This window comes from Betta splendens, chromosome 4 (genome assembly GCF_900634795.4).
Source record: "Betta splendens chromosome 4, fBetSpl5.4, whole genome shotgun sequence".
Classification (NCBI taxonomy): domain Eukaryota; kingdom Metazoa; phylum Chordata; class Actinopteri; order Anabantiformes; family Osphronemidae; genus Betta; species Betta splendens.
The window spans coordinates 18,287,433-18,301,929 of record NC_040884.2 but is presented as its reverse complement, the minus strand read 5'-3'; the positions used below and the strand labels follow the sequence as shown (position 1 = coordinate 18,301,929).

The following is a 14,497-nucleotide window of genomic DNA, read 5'->3' as shown; positions in this document are numbered from 1 at the left end:
CTAATTTATTAAATTCACAGTTCATATTTCTATATTAAGTTCAAGTTCATATATTAAATTCAGGATTATGCAAACTTCTTAATGTGACATTACTCTGCAGTGGATGTTGTTGGATTGAATGTTTTTTTGTGCTATAACAGTGAGAGATAAAGGCCTTTAGAAAACACACACTGTCATGGCAGTGCTGCATCCACAGGATGTTGGACATGACGCATCCCATGCTACCGTGGAGAGCATGGAGGATGATTCATTTACATGATGAGGTGAAACATGAACCAATCTGTGGCTGAATAAATCACACTCTCACTGTGCAGCAGAAACACAGACGCAAACACAAACACAACCCTGAACACAGTGTTTTACCATGTTAGATTAAATCTCACCTAGAATCTTGATCTCTCCATCATTTTTGTTTCATGACTCAGAGAAAAAAAAAACTGCAAAAACACATTTGATGAGAACATTTCACACATCAGACAGCAGTCTGCAGTCCGTGATATGAGAAGTGGCTGCAAGTGGAATATTTCAAACGAAGGTGAGGGATGATGAGACTAAGCTGCTTCAGACTATACTCACTTCACTTTTGACATAAAATATTGAATTTTACAGTTTTTTTTATCTTTTAACATTTTTCAATCATGTCTAAGATTTCTAACATACTGGTGCATGTACTGTAGCTGTCATAAACATTTTGTGTAGATGACTAGGGTTATATAAGTCACAGGCACCAGAAGGATATTACTGTTTTTACAAATTATAATTTTTAATTCACCTTTTCAGCTGCCTTTTAGTAATTCTTTTTTTAGTAATGACACTGTGTTATGCATTTAGAATCTGATTCTCTGCTCCTCTCTGCTACAATTCTTGCACAAAGCCAAGACAGAGGAGACTGGATCAATAGGATATTCAGCGTAACACCTAGTGTGTTACAGAAACTCCACTGGGGAGAGCAGAGAACCTGAATAATCAATCTCACAATAACAATCACACTGCAGCTTCTTAGAACAAACGCATTCATAATAGTGGACAACTGATGAGCCTCCTGAAAAGTGGATGTTATGACATGTCATGACTCATAGCACAAACTGACCTATTGCTGCTGTGAATTGCAGTTTAATGTGAGCGTGGGCCGCCATTAGGTAATTAATTAATCTCCATCTGCAGCACAACAATGTATTCTGCAGATTGAGTGGTGGGAGTGGGAAAGGTCAGAGATCACTATGATTTATTAGCAGCATAATGGATTATGGAGTCTCTTTGTGAGACAGGCACTGCAATTAAAATCCTCCTATTCATAACTACATGCACTTACATACGCTCAACATACTACATCCATGCTACAAAATGGTGGTGCACTACTAGGATGAGTGAGCTATGTAGTTGGTTGGATGCACAAATGGTCCAAAATGTTCAATAGTACAGTAACTGTGGACATTTGGGGGAGAAACTGCATTTTTGATTAGAGCAGTGTAGCTGATGAACAGATGAAAACACACTCTTGTGATGTTTCTGTGTGATTTTCCAGTAATCCAAGTGACACAGAACAGTGCCTTTAGATGAATCAGTCCAAACAACACTATCATTTTCTCTATTAGCTACAAATTGACGGGCACTTTGTCTCCAGTCTTTGTTTCCCCTGACTGAAGCCAGTCCCATTACTCAGAGAGCCTCCGTCAAACATGCATCAACCCGTTTTGATCCTGGTTGAAACATTCTCCTCCAGCGCTCCTTCCTGTATGTTGGGGCAGAATATTGATCAGCGCACTCAGGTGAGCCCGTGCATTTATCTGGGCAAACACAGTTGCCATGACATAAAAGCTTGTTGCTAAGTTGATTTTGCATTCGTGCTGAAAAGGCTGACAAGACTCAAACACGGAGGATAAAGAGAGGCGGCAGGAGGTCTGTGTTTCCAGCCGCAGTGCAAACATCGCCGCTTCAGTCGAGCATGACAGCCACGTGCTTTATCATCAGAACTGAACAGCTTCCAACTGCTCTGTGCACCGTTACCACACCTTGCATGAGCGCAGAGGACAGGAGCTTCATTTCTGTGCATGCAGCAAAATAAAATGGTTTGGGGAAGTTTCAGCGCGTTATATAAAACTCTTGGGGGAGCGAACCCGTCAGCGCCTTAATGGGACTAAAAATAGTTAGTCAGGAGAATCTCAACACCTTCCTCATGCCTCGCTGATTGCCTCCCGGTTGACTTGGGAAAACTTAAGTGGGGAGAAACTAGTTGGCACCGTCCATGCGTCAGTCTGGATGAGCTGCCGTTCGAGTCTGACAGACCTACGTCGATCCCTAAGGTTCCAGCGTGGACACGGGGGCTTTGTCGCCGCTCCCATTCCTCCGCCGCCGTCCATCGACCCGCGGAACAGGCTGCGGCCCCTTATCGACTGGCTCGCTCCCCCCGCGGCCATTATCCTTGCAGCCTCGTTACCAGATGGAGCCTGCAGGAGGTGGCCCACAGTGGGAGCCCGCGCACCGTCGTTGTGGGAACAGATGGACACTGGGATGGACGAGGTCACATGAACTACGGGCCACGCTGTCTCACTGGAGCAGCGTGGTCTGTTCATAGTGTAACATGCCTGGAGATCAGTAATGTTACTGTATGTGTTTAAAGCTAATTAGCGCGTTAGCGTATTCAAAGAAGCTGTCAAGGTACAGCTGTGCAACGCTGCAGGAGCCGGACTCGTCTGCTGAAAGAAAGCACCCATTTTGAATAAATCTTTATCAGTACGTAGTCGCTGTTGGTATTTGCTGCTTCCTCACATTTTTGTCGCACCTCGCTCACAAGCTCTAATCATCTGTCTGCAGGATTGCTCGGTTCGGAAAGTGTGGATTAGTTCCTTCCTTCCTACTCGCTCTCACACTGACAGGAAACACAACAGGGAATTATGGCTGCCTGACGCTGCTGTGAGTGGGGTTCTGAAATATATTTGAATATAAACTGGCAAAATGTAAAAAAAAAAAAGGATATTGTAAGCTTGTTATTGTTAGAGCCAATGCAGCGGTGTCTGTTGTCTTTGAAGGGATCTGTTGATTTATATGCCTCTTCATCCCAAAATGGCCTCATTAGAGAGGATTCTTCCTCTGCAGAGACATTTCTCCTCATACTGAGTCACAACACAGAGTCGTGCTGGGCTTTAAGATGTTTGTTTGAAGCGCTGCCTGCCCTAATTTCTGTCACACCCCCTCTTGGTGTAATGCTGCAACCTGAGCACAAGCTGGATTGAGATGGATCGACGCCCGACCAACTGTTATCGTCCTGTTTCTACATTTCTTATTTGCTCATTTTTGGTCTCTGTGGGTGTCGCCTGGGGGAATTATTTGACAAGGCAGCTGTCAACCGGGCAGCCCAGCGGAGCCGGGCAGCCTGAAATGTGGAGAGCTATTTCTAGGAGCCCAGAGAAGACAGGAATGAGGCTCAGGGTAGAAGCCGTGGCACAGGCTAAACATCATAGACACGCGGTGGGTGTTTAATCAGGTCATGCTGCTTTACTGCAGATTCACTAACAAAACGTCAGTTGTCACATTTCAGCACATCTTTTCCCACTTTGCCTCACTTCAAAGCCACGGCCACGGCAAGAACTGCAGGAAGGAGAGCATGTGTGGGGTTACGCGTTTCCAAATGTGTTGATGAGGGACAAGGACGCAGCAACTAAAGAGAGGGAGCAGGATGAGACCTGATACGCAGCCACGACGGTATAAAGGATGAGTCATGAACGGTGACGTAGATGATGTCAGGTAAGCAGCACCCGCGGCCCAGCGTCTGCAGCTGAGCAGGAAATAAAACACCAGCTCTTAATCAATGACTCCTGTAACTCTGGGTTATGTCATTTTATGCTACATTTCCCACGAGGCTAAAGATCAGTGAATGCAGGTTTACCGATGCGATAAATAATACGCTGCATATTGTTTATTACATCATTAAACCTCCACATTGTGGCAATAACCTGGAGAATATGCTTTTATTTCACATCTTGGTGACAACTGGCGAATGCAAACCAGTGCAACTCTTCAAAAGAACAACCCAGTGTTCTGTAAAACCCAGAATCTTACATCCCCTCAGTCATTTTTTAAAGTTCAATACATATTAAATCATTCTTGCTTTTGATCTTCTGTGAAAACGGCCCAGTTTTTAATGCAGCTGACTCATGCAGTGTGTTTAATGGAGCTAAGAACTAAGCAGCTTATGAATCTGTTCCTCCGTGGAGCATTTATTGCATTTAAAGTAAGCCGGATGTTCTTCTATAGATCAGGCACTGATGGTTCAGCATCTTTAAATCAATATGTAGCTGCTTCAGGGCATCTGGTACGATGGATTTTCACACCTATGCCATAAATAAAATTTCTGAAAGTTGGCAGAGACAACACAGGGAGATACTATTTACCCACATTACTCAACAGAGTAGACTGTTATCATCGATAAACAACCGAGAAGTGCATCTGCTAAACACATGAAGGCTGTGATACGATTTTACATCTGTATATACTGATAAACTGCTCACAGAAGGTTAAAATGATGAGGATATCAAAGGCGCTAATGGGCTGGGAAAGAAAAGAATAGACAGATGCAAAATCCGATTAAATGAAATAATAAATAATACATTTGATCTAATTTTCTCTCCGCTCTCACATCTTTTGCCTTTTGTGTTTCAGACATTCGTAAATCTTCTGAGCAGCTCTTGTAAACGTTCCTCTGTCCATGTCTGCACGCGTGTGGTGAGCTGACATTACATTGGTTTTATTATTAAATCTACAGGAAGGATAAAAGGCTCCTTTGACCACACTCTATGGGAGATGGAGATAAAAGCTCATGACAGCAGCCCATGAGCAATATTATCAGGGAAGACAAATTTAATCACAGGACCTATTAACATGAGATCACAACTTTTACACATATTGTAATATCTCTATTAGGTGTGTTTAAATATTAAATACAATAACATTTGTACTAAATATTTGGGTTGACCTTCACAGGACTTGAATACATTCACTATTCAGGTTTTAGGTGCATAAAATGCTACTTATTATGTTAACCCATTCAATTACATTTACTTAGTAGAAAATGCATCCACATACAGTATAGACCTATATTATGTGCTGCCCACAGCTCTGTCCCTAAGGTATTATACTTTATAATTACTCTAAATAAGGGTTCTACAAAATATTCAGCCAAGCAGAAATAAGTGAGCATCGCTGAATGGTTTGAAAGGCAAACTTCACTCGAAACCCTTCAGAGGTAGAAGCTGGTGATGACGCATGCTCAGGAGCACACATTTAGAAATAAATTAAAATCTACTAAAAGAAGTTACTGCAGCTTTAACTGACAGGCGTAGGAGAGCTATCAAGCTGCTGATCTAACGCTACTCAAAGGGGAAATTGCATTTCCCAAACGCTGAACCACTGTGACGAGATAGCAAATAAGATTGAGGACTGGATTAGGGATAGAACACTATGAATTTTTAATAAAGCAGAGCAAAGAGTCGGCGTCATTCCACATTCGTTAAAAGGTTCTATTTCTATTATATTTAAGCGTATGTTACATAAACTTCTATGCATGATTCACGAGACTGGGTAAATGTGAAACAGGGGTTTTGTGTTTGAGGGAGGACGAGAAGCTTCGGTTACATCACGTTCGCCTCTGTGTGAAGCACATATATGACATCAGGTGTAAACGTGGGTGCAGGTCTCCTGAAATGCTATGACGGTGGAGTGGAGTTGAGGAGCAGAGGGAAGCAGGCAGGAATCAGCGGCTCCCAGCTGGCTGATTTCAAGGCACGGTGCACAACGCACGCCCACGCAACGAGCTGAGCTGTGGTGCCACCGTAGAACGAGCTCCCGTTTCACTGCACCGGGAACACACAGGTTCATCCGGCCCCGCTTGCAGCAGTGCATTTTCCAGCATTTGCATAAGTGGTCGGTTAAAACCTGTTAACTCGGTCTGAAGACATGAAGAGATAATAGTTGGAGGAGATGCATGTGAATGGAAAAGCCATTTTCATACATTTTCCTGCAGCACCCTGCAATTATGTCCAGTTGCCATAGGGACAAAAACAATGCAATCAATTTTGGATCGCTGGAGACAATAAGTGATGAGCAGTTAAAAGCAGGAATAAAATACGGTATACACATAATGTTCCATAGCTTCCTGCCTCAAAAGTGAATTAATTTGGATGAACACTTATCCGGTTAAGACACTAATTAACCTCCTGGCCTTCAAGTTTTTGTCTTCCCTGAGTGATGGAGCCTCCTCATGGTGGTGGTGCACACAGGGAACACAGGGAACAAAATGTTCTGGGGAGGAACGAGCATCTAAAGCACTAAAGTGCAGCTTCCTGTGCTTGTGTCTCCATCTGCATGTTCGTGTGACATGTGTCCGGAGGCGAAGCTGGAAGACTGAAGAGACCACAGTCAGTCAGTCACTCAGAGGACACTGAATGACCACATAGGAAACTTGCCATCAGCTTTAAAAGCCTCCCACGTACATCCAGCACGCATGCAGACCCCCCCCCCCGGAGTTTACGTCTGATGGACTGGTGTTGACAGCGGGAGCCTCTGATGACTCACCAGCCAGGCCTCTGTGAGTCACGTGAGCGTTCTGATCACCATTTATCACCGCCCTTACGACCCCACCTGACGTCCCTTTCTGCCACGTTTGTCCAATAAAATCCTCATTTCACACTGAAACACGGACGGCTCCACCTGTGCCTGTGCCCACGGACTCAGGAAAGCTCGATGACATTATCATTATTTCAAAGCAGGAGGAAAAAGGAAACTGAGGGATTTCCAGGAGGAGAGCGTGACTCCCTGAGGAGCTCATCTGTTCTTGGGGAACGTGGCTCTGAACTAAACCGATGACAGCACATGTTCACCTCATTACACATGCAGAAAATTCTCCATCCGCTATCACGCACTGAATATTCCCATATTATAACGCTCTTCATATCTTTGGCTCAGGTTTTGTCAAAACCGTGCACAACGTTAGAGAAGGATGTCTAATACTTCAAATTAATTTATTTCATATCTTCATACTGCAGAAAAGCTCATTTTCACCCTCCCTCCTCCTCCGCCTGTGGCTGCACACCTCTACCAGCTCCTGCTTTATTCCTCTCTCTAATATTTCCCTCTATCTCTTGGAGACAAGAGATGCTGCCTCCACTTTGCTCTGAAGAGCTGACACAGTTCATTCCCCTGCGCCATATTGGCAGTGCCACCCTGCACAAATCCAGCTCTCCGGGCTATCGGCTTCATCTGCGATTTCTCAGCTTGACGCAGACGGGAGCCGAGCGACACACGTGCTGCCGTCGAATTCAGGCAGTCGTCCGTTCGGGGCCAAAGCTGAATGAAGGAGATGCAATCTGTAGCAGCAGAGAGCATATCTGTAGCACGGAAGCAGCCTTAAACTGGATGCGGAAGGAACTGGATGAGCAACAGAGGCGTCTCGTCCTGAGGTCACTGTGTTTTCGGCCTTGCGTGAAGCCTTAACAACGACCTGACATTTTCACAAAATGACAAAAACATGACCTCAGCGCTTCCGACATTAGGGCTAATCCTGCAAAACCCCCGTCCTCGAGCCCGTGCTGCGCCCTGCGCGTTGCTCATTTACGCTGCCAGAGACGAGCCCGGCGCCGAAGGTTAACTGGTGAATGAGCTTCATCCTGAGGGACAGCTCCCTATAAAGGTCCAAACGGAGCCTGCGTGGGGTGGGAGCGCCACGGCGAATATGTCGCACACACAGGACAGTGCTCCTCCGTCCACTTCCATCCCTGGTGAGAAGCTGAGCAGAAACCTCCATCCACACTTTAATGAGTCAGACGACATAACAGGTGATAAAACCAAGACAAATCTGTTTTTCCTTCCGTCGCAGTGAAAACACGAACCTTGTAACAATGATGCAATAACTCTTTTTAAGAGCCTCCAAGACAAAATATCTGATTTTCTAAACTGCTCATTAATAAACATGGAAAGGCCAAATGCACTGAATAACAAAAAAGAATGAAAGTGCATGCTTCACATCCAATCCTATGTCTTAGTTAAAAATAGGAACCATGAGCTTCACATGAAAGTGAATTTCTGATCACAGGTTGAGAAAGAGGGAGTCACAGCAGCAGAAGGGTGCAGACCACCCATCTGCGGGGTTATTCTGACAGCAGAACAATGCGTGCTGTCCTGAGCGGCCGTCTTCTCGCTTCTCCCGCTGAACGATAATTAGTAGAGAAATAAAGCAGAACACCCACAGTTAAGCTCGTAATTGGCTGCTGCCTCCCATTAGTCTTAGCTTTTGCTTTGTTGTCACCAGGAAACCGGTGCAAATTGTACAAGCCTGTGTGTTTATTTTTAGTCATTCCAGGTAAAGTAGGGGCATGGCTAAGAATTCTGGGAAACGTGCTTTTTAGATATAATAATCATAGTGAGCATTTAGTTGATGCACGCCAAAAAAACTGTACAGACTTCCATGGTGTGAATGTGAATCACATGGTCTGGACTGTTATTCTAACGAGTCCATCACCGCAAGGTCAGTCATTTCACTCTTAGATCAATCCTCTACATGGATTCATCTAAGAGTGAATTCAAATGTGAACTATTAAAGATCAGGTGTGTTGCGTCTAAACGCCTGTTGGTGAATGTTACAGGATTATTAAACACATTCATTTTTTTACTGACACCTGGCTGCAGCGGGAGCAAGGTGTCAGCCTGGATGAGTCATCGCCCCTAACGTCAGACTAATTTCCTACATTCGCAGGTCAGTGTGGAGGAGTAGCAGCAATCTTCCCCTCAAACGTATGATCGGCCTTGGACCTGACCTCATTTCAGAGCCTCTCACATTTAGCTCATTTATTAGATTTTCTATCCGAGCGCAGATGAAGCACTTACATTGGGTGATTTGAATATTCATGTAGATGTGGACAATAACTGGCTCAACCAGACCTGTTTGGTTTTACTCAGACGCACAAATGCACCCGCTGTTTTAAACACTCTCGGCCTTAGACATTAAATATTAATCACTTGCTTGTACGCTGTTTGTGCAGACTGAGCAATGTTACACAGCTCCCGTGTTAAAGCAGGGGAGCAGAGCGGCCGTTGTACCTGCTGAACGTCAGAATGGCAGCAGTTCACAGTCACATGGAGCAAACAACAGCGCTGGCTTTTCAACAGAAGCCTCGCACACACAGGACGTGCAGAGCTGCGCTGGCGGCTGCTTTCCGCTCCAACCAGCTACAGCGCGTGTTAAACTGTAATTGTAATCCCGAGAACGCTGCATGAAGCAGTTCGCAGCACTTCCAAATATAACCTGCGCGCATGATTAAGGTGTGACGGTGACAAAAGCAAACAAAGGCCCAGGAGTGTGCCGCCCGTGCTGTGCGTTGGCACTTAAAGCGACACAGTGCCCCCGGTGCTGGGTGCATTCGTCATGCTGCAGCAGCGAGCGCTGTGCTGGTGCCTGCGACCCGAGCCTCTCAGGACTTGAGGAGAAGCTGAGATGACAAGTGGGTTCGACTGCGTCAGTGTCCTTTGAAGCAGCCTCAGAAGAGGGAGGAAATCAGAGCGGGGGAAGTTTCCCGAGAGGTGGCCCCCTTTACATGTCACCTCCTGGCATGCAGATGCTGGCTTCTGCCTCGGGCTGCTTCCTGAAGGACCGCTACGGGGATGATGCTAACCTAATATGTACACAACGGATGTATGTTCAAGGAAAAAAAACACAATAATAGAATATATGATAAAAACTCAGAGGATGTTTGTTTGGGAAGCATGAGGTTTTCTTCTTTATGATGCAGACAAAGGAAACATAATCTCACTGAACACACACACAGGTGTGTCTGAGGAAAGCTTTTACAGAATATACTCCACTCACTCTCACTCCCTGGTGGATAAAGACAAATCCATCTCTCCCGTCTTTCTTCCCCCACACAGTCTTTCTTCCTCCGCGCCCATCCCCCCACCTAACCAGGGAGTGCTCTGGTAAATAATTGAGGCTTTCTCCCTGTTTGCTACTGTGGCATCTCTGCTTTTTCTGGCTGTAACCAACTATGTATTGATTGAGTTGATCCTGAATTAAAAAGCATGAAGATGAAGTAGAGAAGGAATATGTTTTGACATTTGATATGTTTGATGGTGGATGCTGTACACTGCCTGTGAGAGAACAGAGTTCATGCCTTGGGTTGATAAGTGTAGTATATTTATGTATCATAATATATTTTATTATATGTATACTGTGTCTGCTGCACTTCTGAAGAATTAACTGTCTGTTCTGGTCATGTTAAGGTTGCAATGACTGTTCTATAACTCTTGTATTTTGGCAGAGTCGTCTGAATGTTTGGGATAGAATCCAAAAACAAATACTAACACTTTGTGTGTGTCTGTATCAGGAGCTTCAAAATATCATTACATAGAATCTAACATGTGCAGATAAGGCTATTTAAAACATTGGTTTTGTCTTATACAGACCAGCAGTTCCTGTGTAAATGGTTTATTGCTAATCCAGCACACAAATACTTTAAGAGGAGATATGAAGTATTCGATACATAATGATGCCTCTCCGGTCCAAGGTAGCATTGTAAAGTTTCCCTCTCCAATGCAATGCAATGAAAAAAGGAAACCTAACCTGACACCATTTTTTAAACCTGCAGTGGCAGAAAACTAAAGCTTTTCCAAGTGACATCTACATGAAGGTTTGCTGACACCTGCTGTCCGATGCAGGAAGTACTTCATTCAGTCCAGTCACTAGAAACACTGTAATAGGTGATATGTGTGTTTGGCCACTGTAAATCATCTCATCACTGTTTTTTTAAACTAATCAATTAAAGGCAGAATTACTTTAAACATTTTTAATACCTTTTTGACCATTTTCATTCATCCATAAAATCAGGAACATAAGTTAAGTAAAACCTATATGAGGAGAAAAAACAGGAATCACTTGCGGAGCTACGCTAACTACATGTGGCTCCGCTCTCATTTGCACCAAACAACTCAAACTGACACCTTGGAAAAAAAGGCAGTTTAAAGAAACTTAAGAAGCAGAAGGTGAAAAGGCTTTTACGGTAGATGCCTGAGAGCTTATTAGATGTGCACTCATCTCAAACCTAGACCCTAAATGACATAAATAAAACCACATGATGGATCAGCCCCAAGTTTCCTTCTTATACTAATAACAGTGATACAAACTGTAAAGTGAACATATTGAGTATTTACGCCCTTGGATGTTTACCTTATTGACATCAGAAATCAGCTATGGGCAATTTAATTTCCCTGAACAACCTGACAGAGAAAACTGACCACTTTCAATTCATATCTTCAATAAAAGGGTAACGTATACAAGGGAGTAAATACTTTGTATAGTCACTGTACTATTGTAAAAAAACTGAATACAGATAATTAACTTTGGCTTTTGAGCGCAAACTAGGATGACTTTTAACAGCAGGTAGGACTCAGATAAGGCTTCATCCTGTTTGATACTGAGACACTGATACAGTAATATACATTCACACAGTTCTAACTATGATCGCTTTTCCAGTCAACATATACTTTTAAATGTGCAACTCAGTATTTAGCAATGACACCTAAATATAAATAAAGTTCTTGCATTAAAAATAATTCCAGTGTTGAAACTTACAATCACAATAGAAGCTTTTCTGAATTGTAGTGTTCACCTTATCTTCATGTAAGCGAGTCGCTGACACTGGCATCATCTTCAATGTCTGGCTCCGACTTCTCTTCCTCAATCACACTGTCTGAAGGCGACTGCTCTGCAGCAGCATCTTGCATCTGTGAGAGACTCGGGTCACACGGGATCTCTGCAGCGACTTCAAGGACAAGCGAGTCATCTGTGGCCTCTCGACTTGGAAAGGATGTTGTGTTTGGATATAGAGCCTGCTGATGTGCAGTTTCAGGAATATCTAATTCTTCTTTTTTCGGATTTGCCAAGTCAACAAAGGATTCAGCTGATGGGTCAACAGAGGAGTCAGCTGTAGATTACATAGAAAAAAACAATGAGTCATTACCACAGTTATGCTATGTAATCACTCTGAAATACTTTGTTTATTATTTCTGTGGGACTATGTTTATCCTGCAGTAATAGAACATGTGCCAGCTAAGTGGTTAAATGAGCCCAGAAATGTGAGGCTTGTGAACAACAGCTGTATTCAACTGTTTCCTTTTGAAGCTTTGAAAACATCCAATTGTTCTATTTGGCAGCTCAATTCAATCTTGTACAGGGGGTGTACAAATACTCACCGAAGCTACACTGATCACCAGACTGATTTCCATAATTTGCAAACATTGAGCACTGGCTCACTTCATGTGTGGAAACCATGTCTGAAAGGTCTGGAGTCATCGCTTCAGGTATACTGGAATCATCTACCAATTGCATAGAATAAATGTCCATATTTAGGACAACTGCATACAGCAGCACCACATACTTTACTAAACAATAAAAACAAAGGCATCTTCTTAAAATGATTTGTGGTTACCCAAGTGTACAGCTGAATGCATAGGAGAGGTTATTGTAAGATCCTGTGGAGCTTCTTCTATCTGATTTAAATCCATTTTGCTGACATTGGAGGGGCTTCGTTCAGCCCCTGAAGGCACCTGGAGACAGAAGACATACATTTAGACTGGAATTAATAAAAAGACACATAGCAAATACACATTGAAAAAGACATATGAAATATTGTGCACCTCAGTACAGTCACTTGCAACAAACTCCTCATTGTTTCCAGTCACTGTGGATTGCAACCCAACATTCTTTTGGATGCTAGGTTGAGCTGGAAGAGTTGGGATCCTGTGTAAGTAGCCATAGCCGATACCACACCCTAAGCTAGAGTGATATAAAAAATGGGAAATGTGAATGCATTTACAATAAATGACAAATAGCTACTTTCACTTGAAAACAGTTCATGCCTACCTCCCCTCACCTCCCCATGCTCCATTAGGAGTCACCACCACCTCCCTGCATTGATCAGTCTGTGTGTTATACACCAGCAGCTTCAGAGGTTTGCCCTCATTGATTTCAATCAAAGAGAAGAAATCCTCTGACTGCAAGATGAAAGAAAGACAATGTGACATTTTGTAGTTAGATTTGTTCCATGCTCCATGCGCCTGTCTTTATTACCACACCAAATATAAAAAACATGAAAGCCTACATCTTGCAACACCTGGTCAGCTCCCACAATGTAGTCATGATGTGCAATGAGACCAGCCAAGGCTGCAGGAGAATTATTTTCCACATCCTAGAACATTACAAAAATTACTTATTTACTGATTTATATATGTCAAAGCTAACAAAATGAGGCGTTCAGGTGTCACAAACAGTGACTTACTCACCAAGACATGCCACACGTTCTCGTTGGCTCCTTCGAAGCTGCAGAAACGGACACTGGCGCCCAGCAGACCCTGACCCCCCCACATGTTGCTGGGTGTCACCTCCAGCTCCCTCACCCGCTGGGTTTTGGAGTTGTACACTTCAAGTCGGACCGCTTTTTCCATATTAGCTTTCAAGAGGTCTTTCAGCAAGTCACTTTCTTTGTTCTGCGGAAACAGGAATTTTGAAGACCCCAGCTGTGACGGCTCACAAAGAGTTAGGCTAATTTTACGCTACAACACTGTAATTTATACCTGTTATATAAAAGGCCCTTAACCTTAAACCAACTATTCATGCCTCCAGCATCACATACTCACAAGTCTGGTATTTCCTATTGAGAGAATGAAGTCAAAGAAAGGCTCCAACCCAGCTCTCATGGCCGGTGAGTCCGCTTGGACCTGAAATTCACAACAAACGTATGATGTGTCAGTTTAAGGAAGTGCAGCGCTCAGAATTGGAGCTGGTTCTTGTGAGACATTACAAAGCAGGTGTTTCTCACATGATGATGGCAGGTTATGTGTAACTTTACAGATGATCCTCGCTTGCAGCAGTTTGTGTAACGACTGCTGAGCACAGAAGCCAGGCTGCATAGTCTGGATCAGTGCCATATGCCACCTCATCATGGGCGGACACCATTAAGACGGACCGCATATTAACGAGTTACTACACTTACAGTCACTGCAAATACTTACTTTATTATTCCACAAAAGCAAAAACAACAGTATGTTTGTTACCAACAACTCAAACCTGCGAGTCTTTAAAACAGAAACGAGTAGTTTAGACCCGGTTCCGTCAGTCCGAGGGCTGCAGCTGCGACCTACCCCGTGGACATGGTATCCGCTGTTGGCTCCGCCGTCCGACAGAAACGAGCTCTGCACCAGCCCCATCGCCTCCGACAGCCACGCTTCACCCGCACCCGCGAAAAGTCACCGACTTAGCGCCAAGTCAGAAGTCATTCCTTCCCCAGCTTGCTGCTCGACTCAAGCTAGCCAGTAGCCACCGAGCGCTGGGGCAGGTCGACAAGCAGGCGAGCCGAATAAATAAAGATGCCCGAAAAATCGATCGCCGCATCGAACAGCCGAGCTCGATTAGCCGCCTTTGACGGGGCGGTGAACGCCGTTGCACGGCAACGCGCCA

At 44.1% G+C, this 14,497-nt stretch overlaps 1 protein-coding gene and 1 long non-coding RNA gene across 2 annotated transcripts; one reads left to right on the top strand and one right to left on the bottom strand.

The window, feature by feature from the left end:
• The first annotated feature begins 2,729 nt into the window (after positions 1-2,729).
• On the top strand, positions 2,730-10,824 carry LOC129603931 (uncharacterized). Its single transcript, XR_008694335.1, has 2 exons — positions 2,730-3,468; positions 3,571-10,824. It is a non-coding gene; the product is annotated as an uncharacterized LOC129603931 (long non-coding RNA).
• On the bottom strand, positions 10,815-14,442 carry LOC114852895 (Golgi reassembly-stacking protein 2-like). The gene is made up of 9 exons (XM_029145584.3): positions 14,182-14,442; positions 13,678-13,758; positions 13,324-13,527; positions 13,143-13,229; positions 12,905-13,035; positions 12,679-12,817; positions 12,471-12,588; positions 12,235-12,357; positions 10,815-11,966 (listed from the first exon to the last, which is right to left on the bottom strand). Exons 1-9 carry the CDS (start codon positions 14,245-14,247, stop codon positions 11,659-11,661), a joined length of 1,257 nt encoding a protein of 418 aa, XP_029001417.1. The 5' UTR covers positions 14,248-14,442; the 3' UTR covers positions 10,815-11,658.
• Between the last annotated feature and the right edge of the window lie 55 nt (positions 14,443-14,497).

What these genes read in the sequence shown, in the direction of transcription:
- LOC114852895 (XM_029145584.3), bottom strand. Translation starts at nt 14,247, where the DNA reads ATGGGGCTGGTGCAGAGCTCGTTTCTGTCGGACGGCGGAGCCAACAGC. An exon ending in CAATAGGAAATACCAGACTT is followed by an intron (nt 13,528 to 13,677) that starts GTGAGTATGTGA and finishes CTGTTTCCGCAG; the next exon opens with AACAAAGAAAGTGACTTGCT. An exon ending in GCATTCAGCTGTACACTTGG is followed by an intron (nt 12,358 to 12,470) that starts GTAACCACAAAT and finishes TGCAATTGGTAG; the next exon opens with ATGATTCCAGTATACCTGAA.